This window comes from Aspergillus terreus, genomic scaffold, assembly GCF_000149615.1.
Source record: "Aspergillus terreus NIH2624 scaffold_3 genomic scaffold, whole genome shotgun sequence".
In the NCBI taxonomy this organism is placed as follows: Eukaryota; Fungi; Ascomycota; class Eurotiomycetes; order Eurotiales; family Aspergillaceae; genus Aspergillus; species Aspergillus terreus.
The window spans coordinates 946,202-964,094 of NT_165926.1; the positions used below are offsets into that span (position 1 = coordinate 946,202).

Consider the following 17,893-nt stretch of genomic DNA (forward strand, 5'->3'; position numbering starts at 1 on the left):
GGCAGACAGCCTCCGGCTAACGACTGCAGAGCGCTCGGCGCAAAGGCAAACCTCATCTCCATGTTGACCGGCGTGCCGCACGAAAAGCTGCAGGTCTTCCACCACTGGACTAGCTATGCCATGTTCGTCCTGGCTTTGGTGCACACATTCCCCTTTATCATCTACCACATTGACAAGGGAGACATGGTCAAGCAGTGGAACACGAGCGTCACGTACTGGACAGGCGTGGCGGCCCTCATACCGCAGGCCTATCTGACCGTGATGTCTCTACCTGCGATTCGGTGCGTCCCCTTAATATAGCACCTACCTACGTACATTCAAAGACACAATATTGACTTTCTAGAAACCGATTCTACGAATTCTTCAAAGCAACCCACTTCCTCGCGGCGCTGCTTTTCATCCTATTCTTTTTCTTCCACTGCGACTTCCGCCTGTCTTCATGGTACGTCCATCTCCCCTCCGAGCATCCCCCACTAACAAGCGAAGGGACTACTTCATCGCCGCCGGGGCAATCTATATCCTCAGTCTGTCCATATCTCAGATTCGCACATACCTGATCCATGGCCGCCACAAAGCGATCCTTGATCTTCTTCCATGCGGGCTAGTCCGCATCCGCATACCCACCCTGATGACCTGGACGCCAGGTCAGCATGTATTCATCCGATTTCTCACCCCACAACTCGGCTTGCACTGTCTGACTGCTCACCCGTTCACTATCTGCTCTGTCTCGCATGACCCCGAGCAGAGCGGGAAGCCATGTGAAATGGTCTTCTATATCAAACCGCGGGGCGGATTCACCGCACGACTGGCAAAGATAGCGAGCCAACACCCGGGTGCTTCAAAGACTGTCCTCCTCGAGGGCCCGTATGGCGGTGTACCGAAGGAATCTAGTCCTGAAGCTACTCGGTTCGATACGGTGGTGGTTGTATCAGGTGGTTCTGGCGGTGGCTTTTCACTCGGCATGGTGGAGGCCACTATGCGCGCTGGCGTTCGGAACGGAACGATCCAGGTAGTGTATGCGACGCGATCTGAGGCAGTGGCAGAGTGGTACTACAGTGAGATCGAGAGGATGATGGCCAAGTATAAGGTGTCTGCAGACCGTGTCACCACGTCCATCCATGTTACTATGGACGACACAGGGAGTACATGTGCAGCGATTCCTGCGGACAGCGACGGAGCCAAAGGTGCAGAAGATGTTGCGCCTGTCCCGTTGGACAACAGCGGTTCCGAGAAGGGTGAGATACAGAAGGCCCAGCGGCCCAACCTACCTGCAATTGTCGCAGCTGCTACTACAGCCGGTGGGAACAAGAGAGTAGGTATCTATGTCTGCGGCTCGGCATCTATGCTGCATGATGTGCGAAATGCGGCGGCTGAGGCACAGAGGAGGGTTTTGGGTGACACTGTCGAGGAAGTATATCTGCACACGGAGCCATTTTCGTAAGTTCTTGTCCATCACTTCAAGCTTATTAGGCTAACATTAGTAGATGGTGATGGTCTAGAACAGACACATCCATAACTGGCCGCGTCTAGATGTGTACATCTCGATGGCCTTTTGCCTTATACAATTCTCATCAGTATTTTGTCGAAATAGACCTTCCTAGGTAAAGCAAAACTAAGGGAACTTTCCAAAAAGTCTATCAGGTAGCTATTGTATCATTCACCCTCTTCTTCCGCATGGCACAATGTGTGGTGGCTGCCGTACGCGGTACTATTGCATCATGGTATGGCTTCATGGTTTCCTCTTTCAGTAGCAAAAGCGTTGCCATGAGAGATCCTATCCAACTGTGCCTTCCGTGTTCACATTGAGACTGGTGTATACGGGGGTGTTCTCCCTTCTGGCTCTGTTTCCTCTCTTCTTCCTCTCAGCTTCGTACCCAGCTATCACATTTTCCCTTTTTTTGGCCTAGCAAGCTTCCCGACACTTTTTTTCTTCTCTTTGATACTCCTGCCCCCCTTTTTTGTTGGCGCGATTATGTCGACACCGGTGTATGTGGTCCCTTTTGGCGGATAGGTCTTGTATGGCTAGACTGACATGTACTCAGCGACGAGGTGGAAACCGCGGGTTCTACCCATGATTCCCAATCTACAGACGGTAAGTTGGCCTCCCTGGATATGACCATGGCTGATATGACACTAGAACACCCCGACGCCACTCCCCCTGCAGCTGGCAGCACCTGGTGGGGTCCAGGTATCGACTGGCTCATCGAAGATGAGCCAGAAGATATCTACGAGGATTCCGCGGAGAGTGTACGCCGGTACCACTTCCTTCATCGGCTCGGCGACTACGCAGGTAGACTATGGAACCGACTCAGAGAGGCTGAATCGAGCCCTGCTCGGAAGTCTGCCATTGACGGTAGGGTCGCTCGGTTTCGTGACAAGCTAACCGAAGAGTCTCAGTACTCTTCGCCAGAAGCCCGAAGCAACACCAAAGCCCTGGAAGATGCTGTCGAGCATCTTCAACAACAGGGCTACGAGGTGGACCTGGAAATGGCAAAACTGGCAATCTTGGTGTATAGTAAACGAAACGAAGTCTGCCACGCAAAAGTTGGAGCGGAAAAGGACCCGCGCCGTTGGACCGAGTTCCTTCACGTTGACCTGGATTCCCTCCAACAGATTTTGCCAGACTCGCAGTTTCGTCACTACTATTCCACCTGGCAGCGGATCATTCGCTTTTACGAGGCAAGTCAAGGTAGGCAAGCACCCAGACACAAGGACGACCGGACGGAGGCCCATCGTCAGTCTGCCGACACCTTCCCGGACCTGCGAAGTGCGACCACTCCAGAACGCGCCCAAGCGTTCCAAGGCGGCGCCTTTCATGCTCAGCTGCAATCAATATCCCGGACACCGGAGGATCGGAAGCCCCATACCCCGTACCTGACCCGTACGCGGTCTAGTATGTCGGATCTGATTCCTTACTGCCCACGGAAACGGAGTGCCTCTGGATCTCCTGACCCGGACGGCGGTACCCACGGGATTGAGGACAACAAAACGGCTAGCCCCCGTCAGCCATTCCTTGCGGCCTTTGGAGATGCAACGGACTCAGTAATTCTACGGAATCTGCATGAGGAGCTGAAGGCCATCTACGACAAGAACCCTGGAGCTGGTCGCCGAGCCCTGGAGGGAGCCCTGCAGGGGGTTCGAAAGGCGAAGGATAAATTGACAGAGAAGGAGGAGGCGATGGCAGCGAAGGCGCAGAAGAAGGCGCGACGAGCCAAGAGGCCTCGTACGGAAGAGGCCTCGGAGGACTAGGGGGGCCCAAACCAGGTAAGTGAGTAGAGGTGCGTATTCCCACGTGTGACCACGTATTATATCTTGCAATATACGCCCCTACTTATCCCCAGCGATGAGCTCGCACCTCAACGTGGTGCTGGGGTCCAGTAGTCCTCGATGGTTACGAGGACGAAGCGAAGATGAGCTCTTATGTACATACTTGAACCAGAACCTGTAGTCTATGTTCTCTGCCCCTGCTGCAACGGCTCTAATGAGCATGGCAGCTAAGTCTCACGAACCAACCTCTTCTTCACTTGTACTGTAAATCCAGAACTATGTCGCATGGTGGCGATCTAGTTCTTCAGGCTGGTATTCACAAACACTGTGTCGTTTCACAGTACAACGGGCGTCATTCAGTGTGGTTTTGAAAATAAAAGTAAAAATAAAAATAAAAAATAAAAAAAATACAAACTAGAGTTGCATAGGAATGATGAGCGGTCATCGAGATGTACACAATCGAGCCGCGTTCAGATATAAGTCTGCCTACTCCAATCACCATCTAGCAATGCTAACATCATAAGCTAGAAAAGTCGAATATTCCCATCATTTCTATCCGGTAGAGTCCAATGGTTCGGAGTATTGGTGTCTGTTTTAATCGACCTCGCAGATACAGCCAAGGCGAGGTGGTTCAAAATCTGCTGGGGTTTCCATTCCGAGAGCACAGTAAGTGATATAGGGAAGAGGTTGCTTATATGCCTCACAATACCAGCATCCCGTTCTGAATCCAGCTAGCGCACAGTTGTTACACCAGTCCATTCTGGTCCTGAGATAGTGAACTCTTCTTCTCGCCTTGAAATCTCCCCGTTGGATGAGAAGAAAAGAATCGATGTCTCTGGCGAATTCATAATAATACCCTGGCGGCTCAAACCATCTCTTTCGAGGGAGGACGCGGCTTTTTTCTGAGTTAATTCGCTCGCGGGTGAGGATGTCAATCCCATTGGGATATGCGGTATACCAATCTTTTCGATTGCACCGGACAGCGATGCTGTTTTTGGCACCAGCGACAGCAAAATAGAAAACCTCGAAGGCATCACGTCTTTCAGCCATCCTCCGAAGCCGCGGATCATAGGTATCAACCACGTGGGGATATTCTCGGATAGTCAGGAGACACCGCCGTTGGTATGGCGAGTCATCTGGGTCACTTGTCGTGAACCAGCGCGCAAATCGGTCAAGCCGGAGCATGGCGGCCGTGTGTCCAGGGAGTAAGTCTAACGCCGTATCCAGGAAGAAGTCAGTTCCGGCCAGCATCCGATCAACATCGTCAAAGGCTCGAGCGATGCGTTGGTATTTCGGTTTTCGGCTGTAGTCTGAATCATTATAGTTTTTGTAGCCGTCATTCATGATGAAGTCACATCCGTACTTGACAAAACGCCAACGAATCGGGACTCTCTGGCCCTCTGGTGTTACTCTCACCACTTCGATCTTTCTTACTCTGCTCAGACGACAGAACGGCAGAAATGCGATGAAATAATCCGGTCGTGGATCACCCGGATGTTGTATACTCTCGGTGGGTGTGTTGTCCTTTTGCCAGAAGCGTCCTTCAGTCTCCCGAAACACGAGCACGACATGCGCCCTGTGGTATTTTGCACGGTTCAGTATGCCCACGAGATCGTGTGCCTTCTGCCATAGCAAAGCGATCTCGCCTGGCTTCTTGGGGTTTGGCGCCATAAGATGTATGGACAGGACAGTGTTATTGTATGGAAGTTGCCAAAGCCTCTTTCGTATCTTCTTTCCATCGCGTCTGGTGATGTCCAATGTCAATCCTGTCCGAGGAGAATGTAGCCTGAGCCATGGGCGTTTGTAATCAGGAAAGAGGGTGTATTCAAGGACATCATTGAGCTCATGCACGATTTCTTCGTAGATGGCACGGCTTGCTCGTAGGACTGCAGGCTGTCGCGACGATATGACATCCGCCCAAATGGGTAGCCGGAGTTCTGCTGGGAGCTTTCCAAGCGAGCCCAGAGAAGAAGGTGGTATCGCCATGTTGGAGCGCAGGATATTGGAGCGCAGGTTGAATGTGTTGGTTGTAGAAGTTGGTGGGGAGTTGATAAGTTAAAAGTGCGTGACTTTGACTCATTCCAGGTAGCAAAAGATGAGGTCACTATGAAGTACCATGGTATAATCTACAACGCCATCATTATTTTCTGTCAAGGGGAAAGAAAGAAGCAAAGCTCAAGAGGTAATCAGATTGATAGATAATGGATGGGTGAGGTCCTCTGTACTACCTTTAGAGGAAGCAGGCAAAGCGCTCGGCCTAAACAGGCAGGTGAGAGGCCTGAGGCTCCGGCATCTTCTGCTTATTTATCATATACACACTGTCAAACCACATCTACAGCCATATATTACACCTTACATACCACTAAGTGGGTTACCCAGACCATTTTGGTTGACATATCCTTCTCAATCCACACGTCATATAGTTCCAATACCAAGTACCTAATCTCCAGCATCCTCCCCGACATATCCTAGAGATCTGGGTATCTTAACGCTCTTGTGGTATCCGCCCGCCCCCGCCCCCCGGGTGTCTGGATAGGACAAGATACGGATACTCCATATATTCCAGTGTCAATTTCTGATTTTTGCACGCGTGTGCTGCCCTGTCAGCGCGAATGTCCGTTCCTGTGGAAAGATGTTAACCTGATAAAACAGCCCTATAGCACACCATAAGCACTTCTGACTGCCTTGGCACTGTTCTAGTGACGCAATGGTCTGTTAATTCCAGAGGATATCAGTTTTGGGACCGACTGTAGATGACTGTGTCCTCTGAGATTGAGGAGAAGGTTCAGCTGCCTGGGATCATTTTTAGGCCGACGACATATGACGCGGCTGCCGCGCCCAGTGCTGGGAGCTAGAATCATATTCCGAATATGTCTTGATTCCACATGTTGGCGATGCGGATTCAAGGAGGGTACCTAGCTCCGTGGCTTTCTATTATATTAGCCAAAATAATCACCATAATCGGTATGGTATGGTTCAGACCTTGTCTCAAATCGACACACCCTTGTCCTCGTATCGTGTTCAAGGGCATGTTGAGGCTGTATAGCCTTCTTCCCTATTCAAAATTATTATTAGCCAATGCTCACCCAGTAGAGTTGTTCCTGACGAACAAGACATAAGAAGCTTCCTGGACAGGACAGTTGGTGACAGGATGCCACAATTATGGCAGTAATGGCAGATCCGATCGCTAATGTCTTCGTAGAAGTGGCTCTCCCCAGTCATGCGATGATGACTGCCAGGCATGACACAGATATGTGAAACCAAAAGGCCATTCCGCCACCAGGCAGTGCTAAAGTACTCAAAAAGGGCGTATGCTGTATATATGGCGGGTTTCTCAGGTCGGGTCAAACTATAAGACTACCTTGTAGCCATAAATTCCACCCTACATACCACTAAACGCGTAATCTATTTTGGTAGCATAATGGTCGTTTTGGTTGACAATAAGAAAGGAACGAGCTGTTGGATGATTGAAGAGACAAGCTTGAGCTGAAGGAGAAGTTCATGGGAAGCAGAGAGAAAATTGAAATCAGGAGTGGGAGGTGGTTGAGAGACAGGGTGTGTATATGTATACCTACAAGGAGTATTCAATCTTGAAGCGTTCAAGTGATTATCTATGCGGGCGCTTCACCAATGAAGCAGGATAGGGTGACGAGACCGCTCCTTCTGCCAAGAAGGCCTTGTGTTGGTGTATTGAATCTAGCTAGGTAACCTACCTAACTTCTAATCTTTTTATTTCCACTCCACTGGTATTCACTTGGATATTATAGATATGTCAATATAATGGGAAAGTTCAGGTTCGTATTTAATAGTAAGATAAACATCAAACTGCACGTCACCTACCAACCAGTCCACCATGCTAGCTCGCCTTGAAACCAAGTACCACCAATGCTTTTGAAGTCAAGGTGGGTATCAAACTCCGTAAGCTGTCGAAAGAACATGTATAACGCCGGGATGCCGAAAACAACGTAGAAGAAACGGGGAGAAAAAACCAAAGCGACTCGAAAGAGAAAAGGAAATGCAGTAGATGTACGAGGGGTGGTCACTGACCACCGTCAAGTATGTGAAGGCAGATTCAAGGTGCACCAGACCTTAGATCTGCCCCTTGATATCCACGACCCGATGAGCCTCCGCTTTGGCTCCCTCAAACAATTGGGCAGCTTTCAGTGAAGTTACCAGCCTCACAGCTCCGTCTTTCTCCAGGAGCAAATCCTCTGAGGTGTGATCCAGAATGAAACGGGCGCTCTGCTCGTCGGACTCAAAGCCAAGTTCTTCCGTGATGAACCGAATTTTTACATCGGGTTTGTACCTATACCAGAAGGGGTTAGTATACCCGTAACGAACAAAATGAGGAATGATAGCTTACGCTTTACAGATGGCCGCGAGAGCAGAAAGGCGTTCCCGGTCCACAAACATATCCATCAGGTAAGCTCCCATGTTCGGCGTGTCCAAGTAAAGCTGGAAGAAACGATGGTAGTTCCCAAGGGCAAGGGCTGACCGAACATCCAGAGCATGCTTCACAGCAGGATCACGCTTGTCTGCTGCGGTTAGATCGGCCAGCGCGTCGTTCATAGCCGTCCAATTGCGGGTGTGAATGAAATAGAGAATACGATACGCCCTGAATTCCGTCGGATGCCCTCCAAGTTGTTGTGCGTACAGTGCTCGCAGCTGAGTCTGACACTGATTATACTCACCAAGATCTCCTTTCTCCAGGGCAATGCGGGCATGGATCTCATAAACGTTGACAGTAAACTCGTTCCGGATGTGCTGAACGGTCAGGTCTTGCCGTAACGATTTGAACTGATCACAGATGTAGCCGTAGTTGTTGTCCTTTTTCCATTTCTTCTTCAGCAGGTCCAAAGTCTTGACCAATACCGGAAGAGGCCGGACAGTATCCGGATTGGGTGCTGAGGTCAGACGGAAGTAGTTCTTCTCCAGATCCTGGCATCTCCCGACAACAGGCCCTTGGTTCGCGCTGGGAGCCGGCGATTCACCGCGCGAAGATGGCGAAGACCCATATCTGGACCGAGGTTCCTCGAAACGTTTCCTCCGCATTTCCAGATTAGCTTTGGACTTACTTAGATTCTTCTGGTCTAGCCGCTGTCGTTTGTCTGTGGGGGCATAAGTGATTCGATCTTCAAAAGCATTATGTTTGTTAGTTTGTCTCCATGGCGGACAACTGGATGGCTCGTCTTGGTATTCAGCCGATTTCCTCTTCTTCGAGAACTCGTCTGAGTCAGATCTTCGGAAGGCTGCAGTCGAAGCGCCCCACGAGGACACATTGGGGCTGGCCAAGATCTTGTTGCGGTCATTCTGGACCATGACCTGTGGCAAGGGTAAGGACTCCCAGTTGATTTTGTCAAGCATATCTTTCTCTGCAGCATCGGTAATGACCGACTTTAATTTCGTTTCCATCTCCTCTCGGCTGACCGAGGCGACTTGGTTCTCGGGAGCGAAACTTCGTTGAACGTACAGCCGGACGGGGTCCGGCCAGGCTACTCGTTTGCGGGCGGCCGCTTGGGCGGTAGATGTTTGCGAGGGTGCCGAGGCAGGGGTGGAGTTGGTCGAGGTGTTATGGGATAAGCTACGGCGAGCTTGAACGGGGATATACGCTGGGGCAGCTGTAGGTAAAATGTTAGCGCCATTTGGACGTGGCTCGACAGGTAGGGAGGTGGACAAACCATGGCCAGGATAGGGGGATGTAGTGGTCGTCGCCGACGCCGTGGCACGCCACGGGGGAATGCTGGAACTCATTCTGAACGAGATTCGCAACGAGGAAAAACAAGAGAAGGAAGGAGAGAAATGAAAGAGAAGTGAGATTTGAAGTGGTATAGACTACGGCTTGATTGCTGAATCGAGGAGACAGTCAGGGCATCGTTTCCTACACAAGGCACGGTTGGGTAGGTCACACGTGGAAAGACAAGAAAATGAAAATCGCAGTCGACTATATGGTGCAGATGACTGTTAACTCGGACACAAGAGATGTGAAGGAATAAGGATACAGTATATATGGGGGAGGTGGAGGTGAGAGACGATGCCTTTGGGGAGACAAAACTCGCTTATGCCCACTCGGGACAGTGGCGGAGAATTTCTTACTGCGCAGTGGGTTTTCATCGCCGCCCGTAGCTATCGGCCTCCCCCTCTTACGTCAGCGACGCCAGGTCCGCCGCGAAGTGATGAACGGAATGAACTCATGATGTCGCATGACAGCTCGCGCCTCGTCTCTTCCCAGTCGCATATGGTGGAGAGAATGCCGGTGAAGTCTCCTAGATGTTTTTCAAGCCCTTGGATCTGACCACTGCGCTCCGGCCTTCTCTGTTGCCTGATGAGACTCTCCTCTTCGTCCAGGATGCCGTGGGGTTGTACGAAGGGTAAGTGGTCCGCCTTCGTCTCTACGCCAGATATCACCTCTCGTCCAGCCGTGCTGACAATATTATTTGGAACTTTAGGAAGTATAAGATCCCAAATTACCAAGATGGCCATGCCTACTTGACGTCCCACCGAGTCTGCTATGTCGCGGTGGACGAACCCCGCAAGCACTCGGTTGCCATCGACTTGAAGGACATTGATAGAGTGGAGTACCAAGTATGCATTGACATATTCTTCGTCTTAGTGCGCTTGATGACTGATTTGAAACAGGCTGGTTTCTTGAAATCCTCCCCCAAGCTCACCATATACCCCAAACCTCCCAAAAACAACCTCAAGTCCAGAAGTACGGGTGGTAGTCCAGCGCGGTCCCAGGCACCAGGTCTTTCGGCGACAAGATCACAGTCTCCGCTCCCTCAGACTTCCGTCCCGCAGTTCAAGCAATCTCAGCTTGTAAATGCCACCTGGATATGTCCCATCTGCTCTTTCTCGAATCCTGTACCCTCCAACTTCGATCCCTCTACGGCCACTGCGTCAACAAATCTCCCACCTTGTCTAGCATGCGGTATAAAGCCTCCGTTCACCACTGTTCTCAAGGCTGCTATATCCGCCGCAGCCAGTCGCGAGGGCACTTCTACAAACACTATCCCTCTGCCTGAGGCTGAAGCTCTTCCGCAAAACAATGGCACACCCACTTCGACTCCTTCGCAACGCAACGCTTCTATTTCATGTCCCCGATGTACCTTTGTCAACCACCCTTCCCTTCTCGAATGCGAGATGTGCGGAGCATCTCTAACAAGCGTAAACCCCCTTGGAACTCCCAATCAAGATCGCTCCGAATCTCCGGCTCCTATATTCCAGCAGGATACAATCAAAAACACGGAGATCAAAGACAGTATAAAACTATCCTTTCGTGGTGGCGGGGAGAAAACTTTCCATGAACGGTTGAAAGGTGCGTTGATCCAAAGGAAGTGGCTCCTTTATGACGCCCCACCCGTACCGCAACAGCCTTCACACTCCTCCTCATCTACTGGCTTGTCCGGTGCTGCTCCCGTCAATGGCAGTGCCTCCCAGACGACTCGGCCTACCGCTGTTGGAATTGCCGGGCTTGAGCAACGAGGACTCGAGGCACGCAAGAATGCCGAATTCGTGATTGGAAATGCGTTCGAGGACCTCGAGGCCCTCATGGCGTCGGCCAAGCAGATCGTCGCACTTGCAGAGACTCTCGCAAGGGAGTCGGGGATGGCTAGCGATGATCGCTCCACAGAGGCGAGTGCGGTCCTCTCGCAGTCTGCAGAAGCCCTTGGAATGGTCACGACGAAAGACATGCTTGGATCTGGTGCCGAAAATTTATACCTATCTGAGCTCTCGAGAAACCTCGCTGAGTATCTAACCGATGACAGGAAGGGAATTCTGCAAAAGGAGGGTGGCATCATGAGCCTGATCGATCTCTGGGCCATTTTCAACCGATCCCGGAATGGAGTGGAGCTTGTGAGTCCTTCCGATTTCCAGCGCGCAGCAGAATTGTGGGAAAAATTGAAGCTACCCGTCCGTCTACGGCGGTTCAAGAGTGGGCTTCTAGTCGTTCAGAGATACGATTGGAACGACGAGAAGACCATCCGAGAAATCCAGAAGTGGATGGAGGAGCTGCGACAGGTTCCTCCTGCAGAGCCCGTGCCATGGGACTGGCGTCTGTATGGCCGCGCGATCAGTGCACAGGAAGCGGCGCAGCGATTCAAATGGAGTGTTGGCGTGGCCGCAGAGGAGCTGGAAATGGCCGAGGACCGGGGTATACTCTGTCGCGAAGAGGGCATTGAGGGCCTGAGGTTTTGGAACAACTTTATTACCTCTAGTATTGAGCAACCAGCCGTTACTGACTTGGGCGTTTCGGCTCTGAGTCTTTAGGCTTTGTATATACGATAGTACCTAAATACATTTGCATGGATGGTTGTGCTGAGTAACTGTTGTGGTGCCTCAGGCTGCAAGATCCACCTTCAGCTGACCCCGCGATGATCCGCCGGAGCTTCTCCAGCTTCTTATCTACTCCACTACTCGAGTTCATCCGTACTCTGCCAGCTCTCGGTCGGTTTATCTTATATATTGCGAAATAATCACCATCTCCAATATACAGTACTCTTTATAGCTTAGCTCAATCTACTCACCTCATCGCCAAAGCCTGGGATGTGACCAGCATAGCGGTGGACCGCCCGAATCCGGTCGACAGCTCATCCCTAGGACCGCCATCCTCATCCAGCCACTTACAACCTCTCCAATACATCCTTCGTCATGACAATCTCGAAAATCGGGACCGTCAAATGCGCGGATCCCCTATCAATGGCCCGACCGCATCTTGTCCCCTCCCGCTCTCCCAAGCTATGGATGGGGGCTCCAGCCCAGTGCCGCAGCCTATGGCGATGCTCGCACCATAAACACGGCAGCATCAACGACCACGCAAAGCGTCGAATGGAGAAATACCATCGCATATGTCTCTCCAAATTCCGCAGCAGAGCAACCCACCTCCCATGGCGACCACGCGCAATGCACGACCACGAACATCACCACCACCCCTGGTGGATCCAAGGATGGGGCTGGGGCCGCTCCAAATCGAGCTTCCCAGGCTTTCGCAATGGGCGGCCCCCTGGGGAAGACTTCTGGGAGGCCGAACGGGCCCGGACACAGCGACGGATCGAGCAGATCAAGAAAGAAATCGAGGCGGATCCGTATGGAGCTTTGTTCGGGAGGAGATTGGAGCCGTGGAGCACATTCGATAAGATGGAGAGCACCCTTGCCTCCATGTGTCGGTCTGTCTTTGGGTTTGACAAAAGTTTTGATAAGACAGCGGAACCACGGCCAATGGATACTACCGCTCGGACGACTCCGACGAAGCCATCTGCTCGGAGAGAGAATGAAACTTCGGTTGACCACACCAAGGAGGATGCTACTTCACGCGCCTCGACAGATATTGATAGGAATGACTTTGAATTCGATCCCATTAGTGGTCGCATGAGTCCGAGAAAGCCGGGACATGGTTCCATTGAACTGGAGAAGGATCTGAATGATGCGAATGGAAAACAATCCACAACCAGGAGCTCCAAGTCCGAGTCTAGACGAGTGGGCTATCTTTCTCCTGTACAGGAGGCAGGCGGCAGCGCCCAAGACTCGGTGGAAGCCGACAGCAGACCCAATATCAACGACGGCATGGGAGAAGTTGGAAATGTATCCGGTCGCCTGATACATGAAGATGGAGATATAAGCTCCATCAATGCGAAGGACTCGGACCATACTACAGAACCTCTGAAAATGAATGACAATATGCCCAGCGAAGATACGCCCAAATCAAAGTATCCTTCCGGAACGAACACGAATGGGATGCTCCAGTCCAAGAACGAAATCGCATATGCTAAAACTGGGGTTGAGGGCAACGTGTTTGAGACTCGTGTGTCACAGGAAGCGCAGAATGCCATCAAACAAGATGACAGCATAGATAACCCAAAGGACAGCTTCCGACGGCCAGTTTCGAGTTCTCAGTCCGTCGAGAAAGCTACAAGCGCAACATCCACGCCTTCATGGTATTCGGACCCCGTACCCGACAAAGACAGAGCGGAAGACTTGGATCTTTTGAGCGCTAGTGACATCCGTTCGACATACGACTCGAGAGCTCCGGAACAGAATACCGAGGATCAAAAGCGTACCCGGCGGGAAGCTCTCGACGAGTCATTCGATTCACATGCAGACCCTGCGGGCGAGCTAGATGCTCAGACCATTCGGAGCAGGTTCCAACATTATCAGGCACATGAGCCTGCTAAGGAATCCGCACCTGAGTCTCCCAGCCCTGAGTCCACAACCGAGTCAAGCCTGAAATCTGGGGAAGATTCCACGGTTTCGCAACCACCAGTCCATGACGAAGCTACACACTCTTCGCCAAATATGGACCAAGTCAACGCCGCAAATGGAATGTCTGCAAACCCTACCGCAACTCCTGAAATCTACCATGTCCTTGCCTATGATCCGTCGACCTTCCAAATGACGCACGCAGAGACCGGTTCCTCCACACGCGCCACGAATGAGTCGTTCCACCCAGCAGAAGTCCTCCCTCTGCTGAACAATCCGGCCAAATTCATGCCGTATATCTCGAAGATGCACGCTGATGGTTACGAGATTGTCTCTGGCAGTGGAGATGTTCTCGTATTCCGAAGAGGAAGCACACCTAGCGCTCCTTCGGATATGCAAGAATTCGATGCCAACCTTAGGGATGAGTCTCTATTAAATGAAATTGAAAAGATAAGAGAGCCTATGAGTGAAGGAGCAAGTCCACCGAATCCGTCGTCTGCTTCCGGGAAGTCCTCCGATGAACACTCTACCCAGAGCGAATCTACCAAGAATGAATCAAGATTCGGCAGAACGGTTCGAAGAATGTTTATCAGCGGTGCAGCAACAGCAGCAACATGCTACGCGATCGGTGTCGTCGTTGAGTATTTCCGAACAGGAGGCCAAGATGGCCGGGGCATCGACGGATTCACCGAATTTGAGTCCGAACGACGACAACGCGAGCGTGAAGAGAGTGGTCATCGATCCTAAATTGTCTCTCTAATTACCTCTCTTGCGGACTTTGTACTGGACACATGTCTCTCCTCTCGACTGTAGAAAGAAAAATCCCAACTTGATCCGCTCTAGCTTCCTCCTAGACAGACGAATGTAAGCACTCATCACGCCCCTCTAAAGATAACATCCGCATCATCCCTGTGACCATCATCGTTCTTGTCCTCCCACACCCAATCCCACCACGGCTGGCGGGAATCCCGCAACCCAGCAATGCGGTCATTCACAGAGCCGCGCATGGCCTCTCTCGTCCAGAACCTCTCGCGATCCACCTCGCGCTTCTGCCGCTCCCGTTCCTCCAGCTCTCGCTCCTTCTGGACAATCTGCTTCTCCTCCCGGGCCGCCTTCTCCTTTTCCTTGCTCGCCTCGCCCTCAGACTCAGGCTCATCCTCCTCATCATATGGGAACATCTCAAACATATCCTGCAGCACGCCACATCGCGCGCGCCCACTCATCAGATACAAGAACAACCCCACGAGCAGCTTCATCGCCGCGCGAAAGTCCTCCGCAACCCACAGATCATACTCCCGGCTGCCCAGCACACGGAACACGCGCGGATCAGGCTCATTATCGCACGCCGACAGCCTCAACCAGTCCACGCGCTGCATGAAGCGCTCAAGGTTCGTCTTGGAGTAGAACCGCTCGGCGGGGCGTCCCGGCTCCATCTGCGCCGTTATCTCGACCGCCTCTTCGTCGGCCGATGCTGACAGCCCCGTTGGCGAGGGTATGTGCCGCCCGCTCCACAGCCGGGACGTCTTGTGGCCCGGGAAGATGCCGCGGAGCAGATGCAGTCTGGATCCGTGCAGCCCGAGCAGGTAGACCTCCTGGTCGGGGATCTTGTCGCCGGGCGGGTGGAGACGGTGGATGTGGAGGAGGAACTGTGCGAGGAGGAGCTTGAACTTGTCCTGCAGGGCGGACTCGAGGGAGACGCCAACGCGGGTGGTCTGGTGCGGTTAGCGGGTGCGGTGGCCACGCGGGGAACGTACGTACCGTCGACACGGGGAAGACGGCGCGGACGACGTGCTGCTCTGGGTGGACGGTCAGCGTGACGAGTCCGGCGGTGCGGGGGCCGTCTTTGTGTCTCTCTTGGTAGCCGGTCCAGTACTCCAGGTTCAGACTGAAGAGGCGCGGGCTATATATGGCATTGTGAGTGAGTGGGAGTTTGGGATGTTGAAGGGATGGGCATACCAAAGACAGAAGAACGACTTGTGGGATTCGGCCTCGCGCCGGATATCTATCATGGTCAGGATCTCATGCAGGAGAGCGTAGATGACGAGTCCCTGGGCGCCCGCAGCGTCGTGGAAGTCCGGCGGTGGTTCGTCGCCGTCATTGAGACGCCCGTGGTCGTCCTCGTACAGGCCTGCGCGGAACGAGGGCACCTTCTCCAGCGTTTGGAATACGCCGCGGAAGCGGATGTCGACCTTGGACCAGTGTTTGACGTCAGCGTTGTGGAGGGTTTTGGAGGCTCGGAAGATCCATGGGGCGCGTTGGACAACAGCTACAGGGTCAGTACTGTGATATAGAAGGAATGCCGGGGCCTTACGCGATCTGTCGGCCTTGCGGAGGTAGCGAGCTGGGACGAGGTCTTCCGGAGGCCGGTTGAGGAAGTAGTGTGCTCTGAGGCCGTGGACTTGGATATTGACGGTTTTTGTCTGAGGTGAGGGTGGTGAGGTTGCAGGTTCGCGTGGATTCTGCATGCTTGAGAGGGTAGTAGACCGAGGAGAAGCTGGTCCTGACATTTTGGGCTGTGAGAGGCTGGAGAGAGTATCGGTTGAAGAGGTGGGAGTGTGGTGGTGGTGGGGGAAGATGGCAGTGAATGCTGTCTGGTGCTGTGATGAATGAGGGCATGAGGAAGGCCTTGGTACTGAGCACCCAATATTATTCGGTTTCTGCACGGTATACAGACAGCATTGAATCTGTTTCTAGATTCTTATACATTCTATAATTGGAGGTGAAGATGACTGCTCTATACAAAGGTCCTTTGTTAATAGCCAAGCAGTTCCTTCGTACCATACTGGACTATATCTAGACTACATTGAGTATATAGTAGTAAATTAACAAGAAAAATCAACAGGTAAATCTATATCTATGTCTATATCTACTTGATGTCTGTCAACAGATCTATATCTTAGTCATGCCAGTGGGGCTCTTCTCCCCGCTTCAACCACCCCCACGATAAATATGACACATTCCCATCCCATTCTATCCTCACCAACCATCATCCTAATCCTCAAACCAAATGGCTCCCTCCCGTGTCCCCGTCCGCACCGATAATGCGCCCCTGCCGCCTCCCTTCCTCTCCCAGGCCATCGTGTCCGGCGACCTAGTCTTCTGCTCCGGTCAAGTGGGCGTCAACCCCAGCACGGGGAAGATGGTCGAGGGCCCGATCCAGGAGCGCACGGTACGTAACTGCGGGCGGTCATGTCTATCCTGTTTTGTAACCTCACTGACTGGGGCAGAAACAAATCCTGCGCAACCTCAGCGCGGTGCTCGAATCTGCCGGTTCCAGTCTTAAGGATGTGGTCAAGGTGAACATCTTCCTGGCGGACATGGCCGATTTCGGCAAGGTCAACGAGGTGTATGCTGCGACTTTTCCAGATCCGAAGCCAGTATGTGCTCTGTTCTCTTGGTTTGTTGAGCTGTCTGGGATGCTTGATGTGCTGACGCTGTTAGGCGCGGACGTGTGTTGCGGCCAAGACGCTGCCCATGGGGACGGATGTGGAGATTGAGTGTACGGCTGCTGTGACTAGGGCTCGTCTGTAGGCTGTTGGTTGCTGGTGCGGATTGAGATCTTATGTACTTGGTATGGTAAGTAGTACAATGGATATAGTGAGATGATCATTTGGGGATGGTGTACATAGACTTGTATCTGGGTTCTATTCATGCTAGGTGAGTTGTACATGATGTCTTGGTAAATATATATCGGGTCGATGAGTCAATATAGCACTTATGGAGTAACGTAGTTTGTACGCGGATATACCCAATCTTAAGCATTTTGATACCCAACCTCCATATACTCTACGACTGCACTCTTCCATCAGTAAACGGACGCTGAGTAGTGAGTGGTATTCAAAGGCAATAATGACTATGCATGACGTGTACAGTTATGCAGGTTGATGTGTCAGCTGTGTGGATCGGCCACGCCATACCCGAAACTGGAGGACTATTAACGAATGGAACCACGGATAGCCATGGGTCCGGGCTGTCAGGAACAGGAATAGCGTAATTTTCCCGGAGTCTGGTTGTCCTCCAGATTGGATGGAGGGAGATGAGCTTCCGGTGGGACGAGCCATAGTCTCTCTGGCTCTGGTTACGATCAGCTATCATTCTTATGTGCACGGCATCAACACTATAAATACGGAGTACCCGTTCCTTGATATTAGATGGATGCTGCGGATGCAAGAACGCAGAACGCTCTGACATCGGAATGCGATGCATGGACTGTCGATCAGGGCGTCCTGCGATACGTCCATCAGGCAAGCAAGGCCTGACCGGATAATGTCGGCTGCCTTGTCCTGACATTCTCCGGACGGAATCGACCAGTGCACTTGGCATGCAAGGCGCACGCTCGCTTGTCAGGGGACAATGCTGAATTCCTGTCCCACGTTTCTGGCCTTTTCTGGCCGACAGACGTTGCTGAGACACAAGGGATGGAAATTGAGGA

General features: G+C 52.1%; 7 protein-coding genes across 7 annotated transcripts; 4 read left to right on the forward strand and 3 right to left on the reverse strand.

The window, feature by feature from the left end:
• Window positions 1-60: 60 nt before the first annotated feature.
• ATEG_02225 (ferric reductase family protein) lies at window positions 61-3,249 on the forward strand (the record flags this gene model as incomplete). Its single annotated transcript, XM_001211403.1, has 6 exons — window positions 61-281; window positions 344-442; window positions 487-1,437; window positions 1,608-1,721; window positions 2,043-2,092; window positions 2,138-3,249. The coding sequence occupies 6 exons, from the start codon at window positions 61-63 to the stop codon at window positions 3,247-3,249; spliced, it is 2,547 nt and encodes an 848-aa protein (XP_001211403.1).
• Window positions 3,250-3,967: 718 nt separating this feature from the next.
• On the reverse strand, window positions 3,968-5,253 carry ATEG_02226 (uncharacterized protein; the record flags this gene model as incomplete). Its single annotated transcript, XM_001211404.1, has 2 exons — window positions 3,968-3,998; window positions 4,139-5,253. 2 exons carry the CDS (start codon window positions 5,251-5,253, stop codon window positions 3,968-3,970), a joined length of 1,146 nt encoding a protein of 381 aa, XP_001211404.1.
• Window positions 5,254-7,356: 2,103 nt separating this feature from the next.
• On the reverse strand, window positions 7,357-9,018 carry ATEG_02227 (SAC3/GANP domain protein; the record flags this gene model as incomplete). The annotated part of the gene is made up of 3 exons (XM_001211405.1): window positions 7,357-7,573; window positions 7,631-8,885; window positions 8,946-9,018. 3 exons carry the CDS (start codon window positions 9,016-9,018, stop codon window positions 7,357-7,359), a joined length of 1,545 nt encoding a protein of 514 aa, XP_001211405.1.
• A 516-nt stretch (window positions 9,019-9,534) lies between these two features.
• On the forward strand, window positions 9,535-11,535 carry ATEG_02228 (ESCRT-II subunit protein VPS36; the record flags this gene model as incomplete). Its single annotated transcript, XM_001211406.1, has 3 exons — window positions 9,535-9,635; window positions 9,714-9,849; window positions 9,904-11,535. The coding sequence occupies 3 exons, from the start codon at window positions 9,535-9,537 to the stop codon at window positions 11,533-11,535; spliced, it is 1,869 nt and encodes a 622-aa protein (XP_001211406.1).
• A 381-nt stretch (window positions 11,536-11,916) lies between these two features.
• Window positions 11,917-13,931, forward strand: ATEG_02229 (uncharacterized protein; the record flags this gene model as incomplete). The annotated part of the gene is made up of 2 exons (XM_001211407.1): window positions 11,917-13,801; window positions 13,912-13,931. The coding sequence occupies 2 exons, from the start codon at window positions 11,917-11,919 to the stop codon at window positions 13,929-13,931; spliced, it is 1,905 nt and encodes a 634-aa protein (XP_001211407.1).
• A 913-nt stretch (window positions 13,932-14,844) lies between these two features.
• On the reverse strand, window positions 14,845-15,968 carry ATEG_02230 (uncharacterized protein; the record flags this gene model as incomplete). The annotated part of the gene is made up of 3 exons (XM_001211408.1): window positions 14,845-15,173; window positions 15,216-15,361; window positions 15,418-15,968. 3 exons carry the CDS (start codon window positions 15,966-15,968, stop codon window positions 14,845-14,847), a joined length of 1,026 nt encoding a protein of 341 aa, XP_001211408.1.
• Window positions 15,969-16,468: 500 nt separating this feature from the next.
• ATEG_02231 (protein mmf2, mitochondrial precursor) lies at window positions 16,469-16,992 on the forward strand (the record flags this gene model as incomplete). The annotated part of the gene is made up of 3 exons (XM_001211409.1): window positions 16,469-16,630; window positions 16,689-16,838; window positions 16,903-16,992. The coding sequence occupies 3 exons, from the start codon at window positions 16,469-16,471 to the stop codon at window positions 16,990-16,992; spliced, it is 402 nt and encodes a 133-aa protein (XP_001211409.1).
• Window positions 16,993-17,893: the final 901 nt, after the last annotated feature.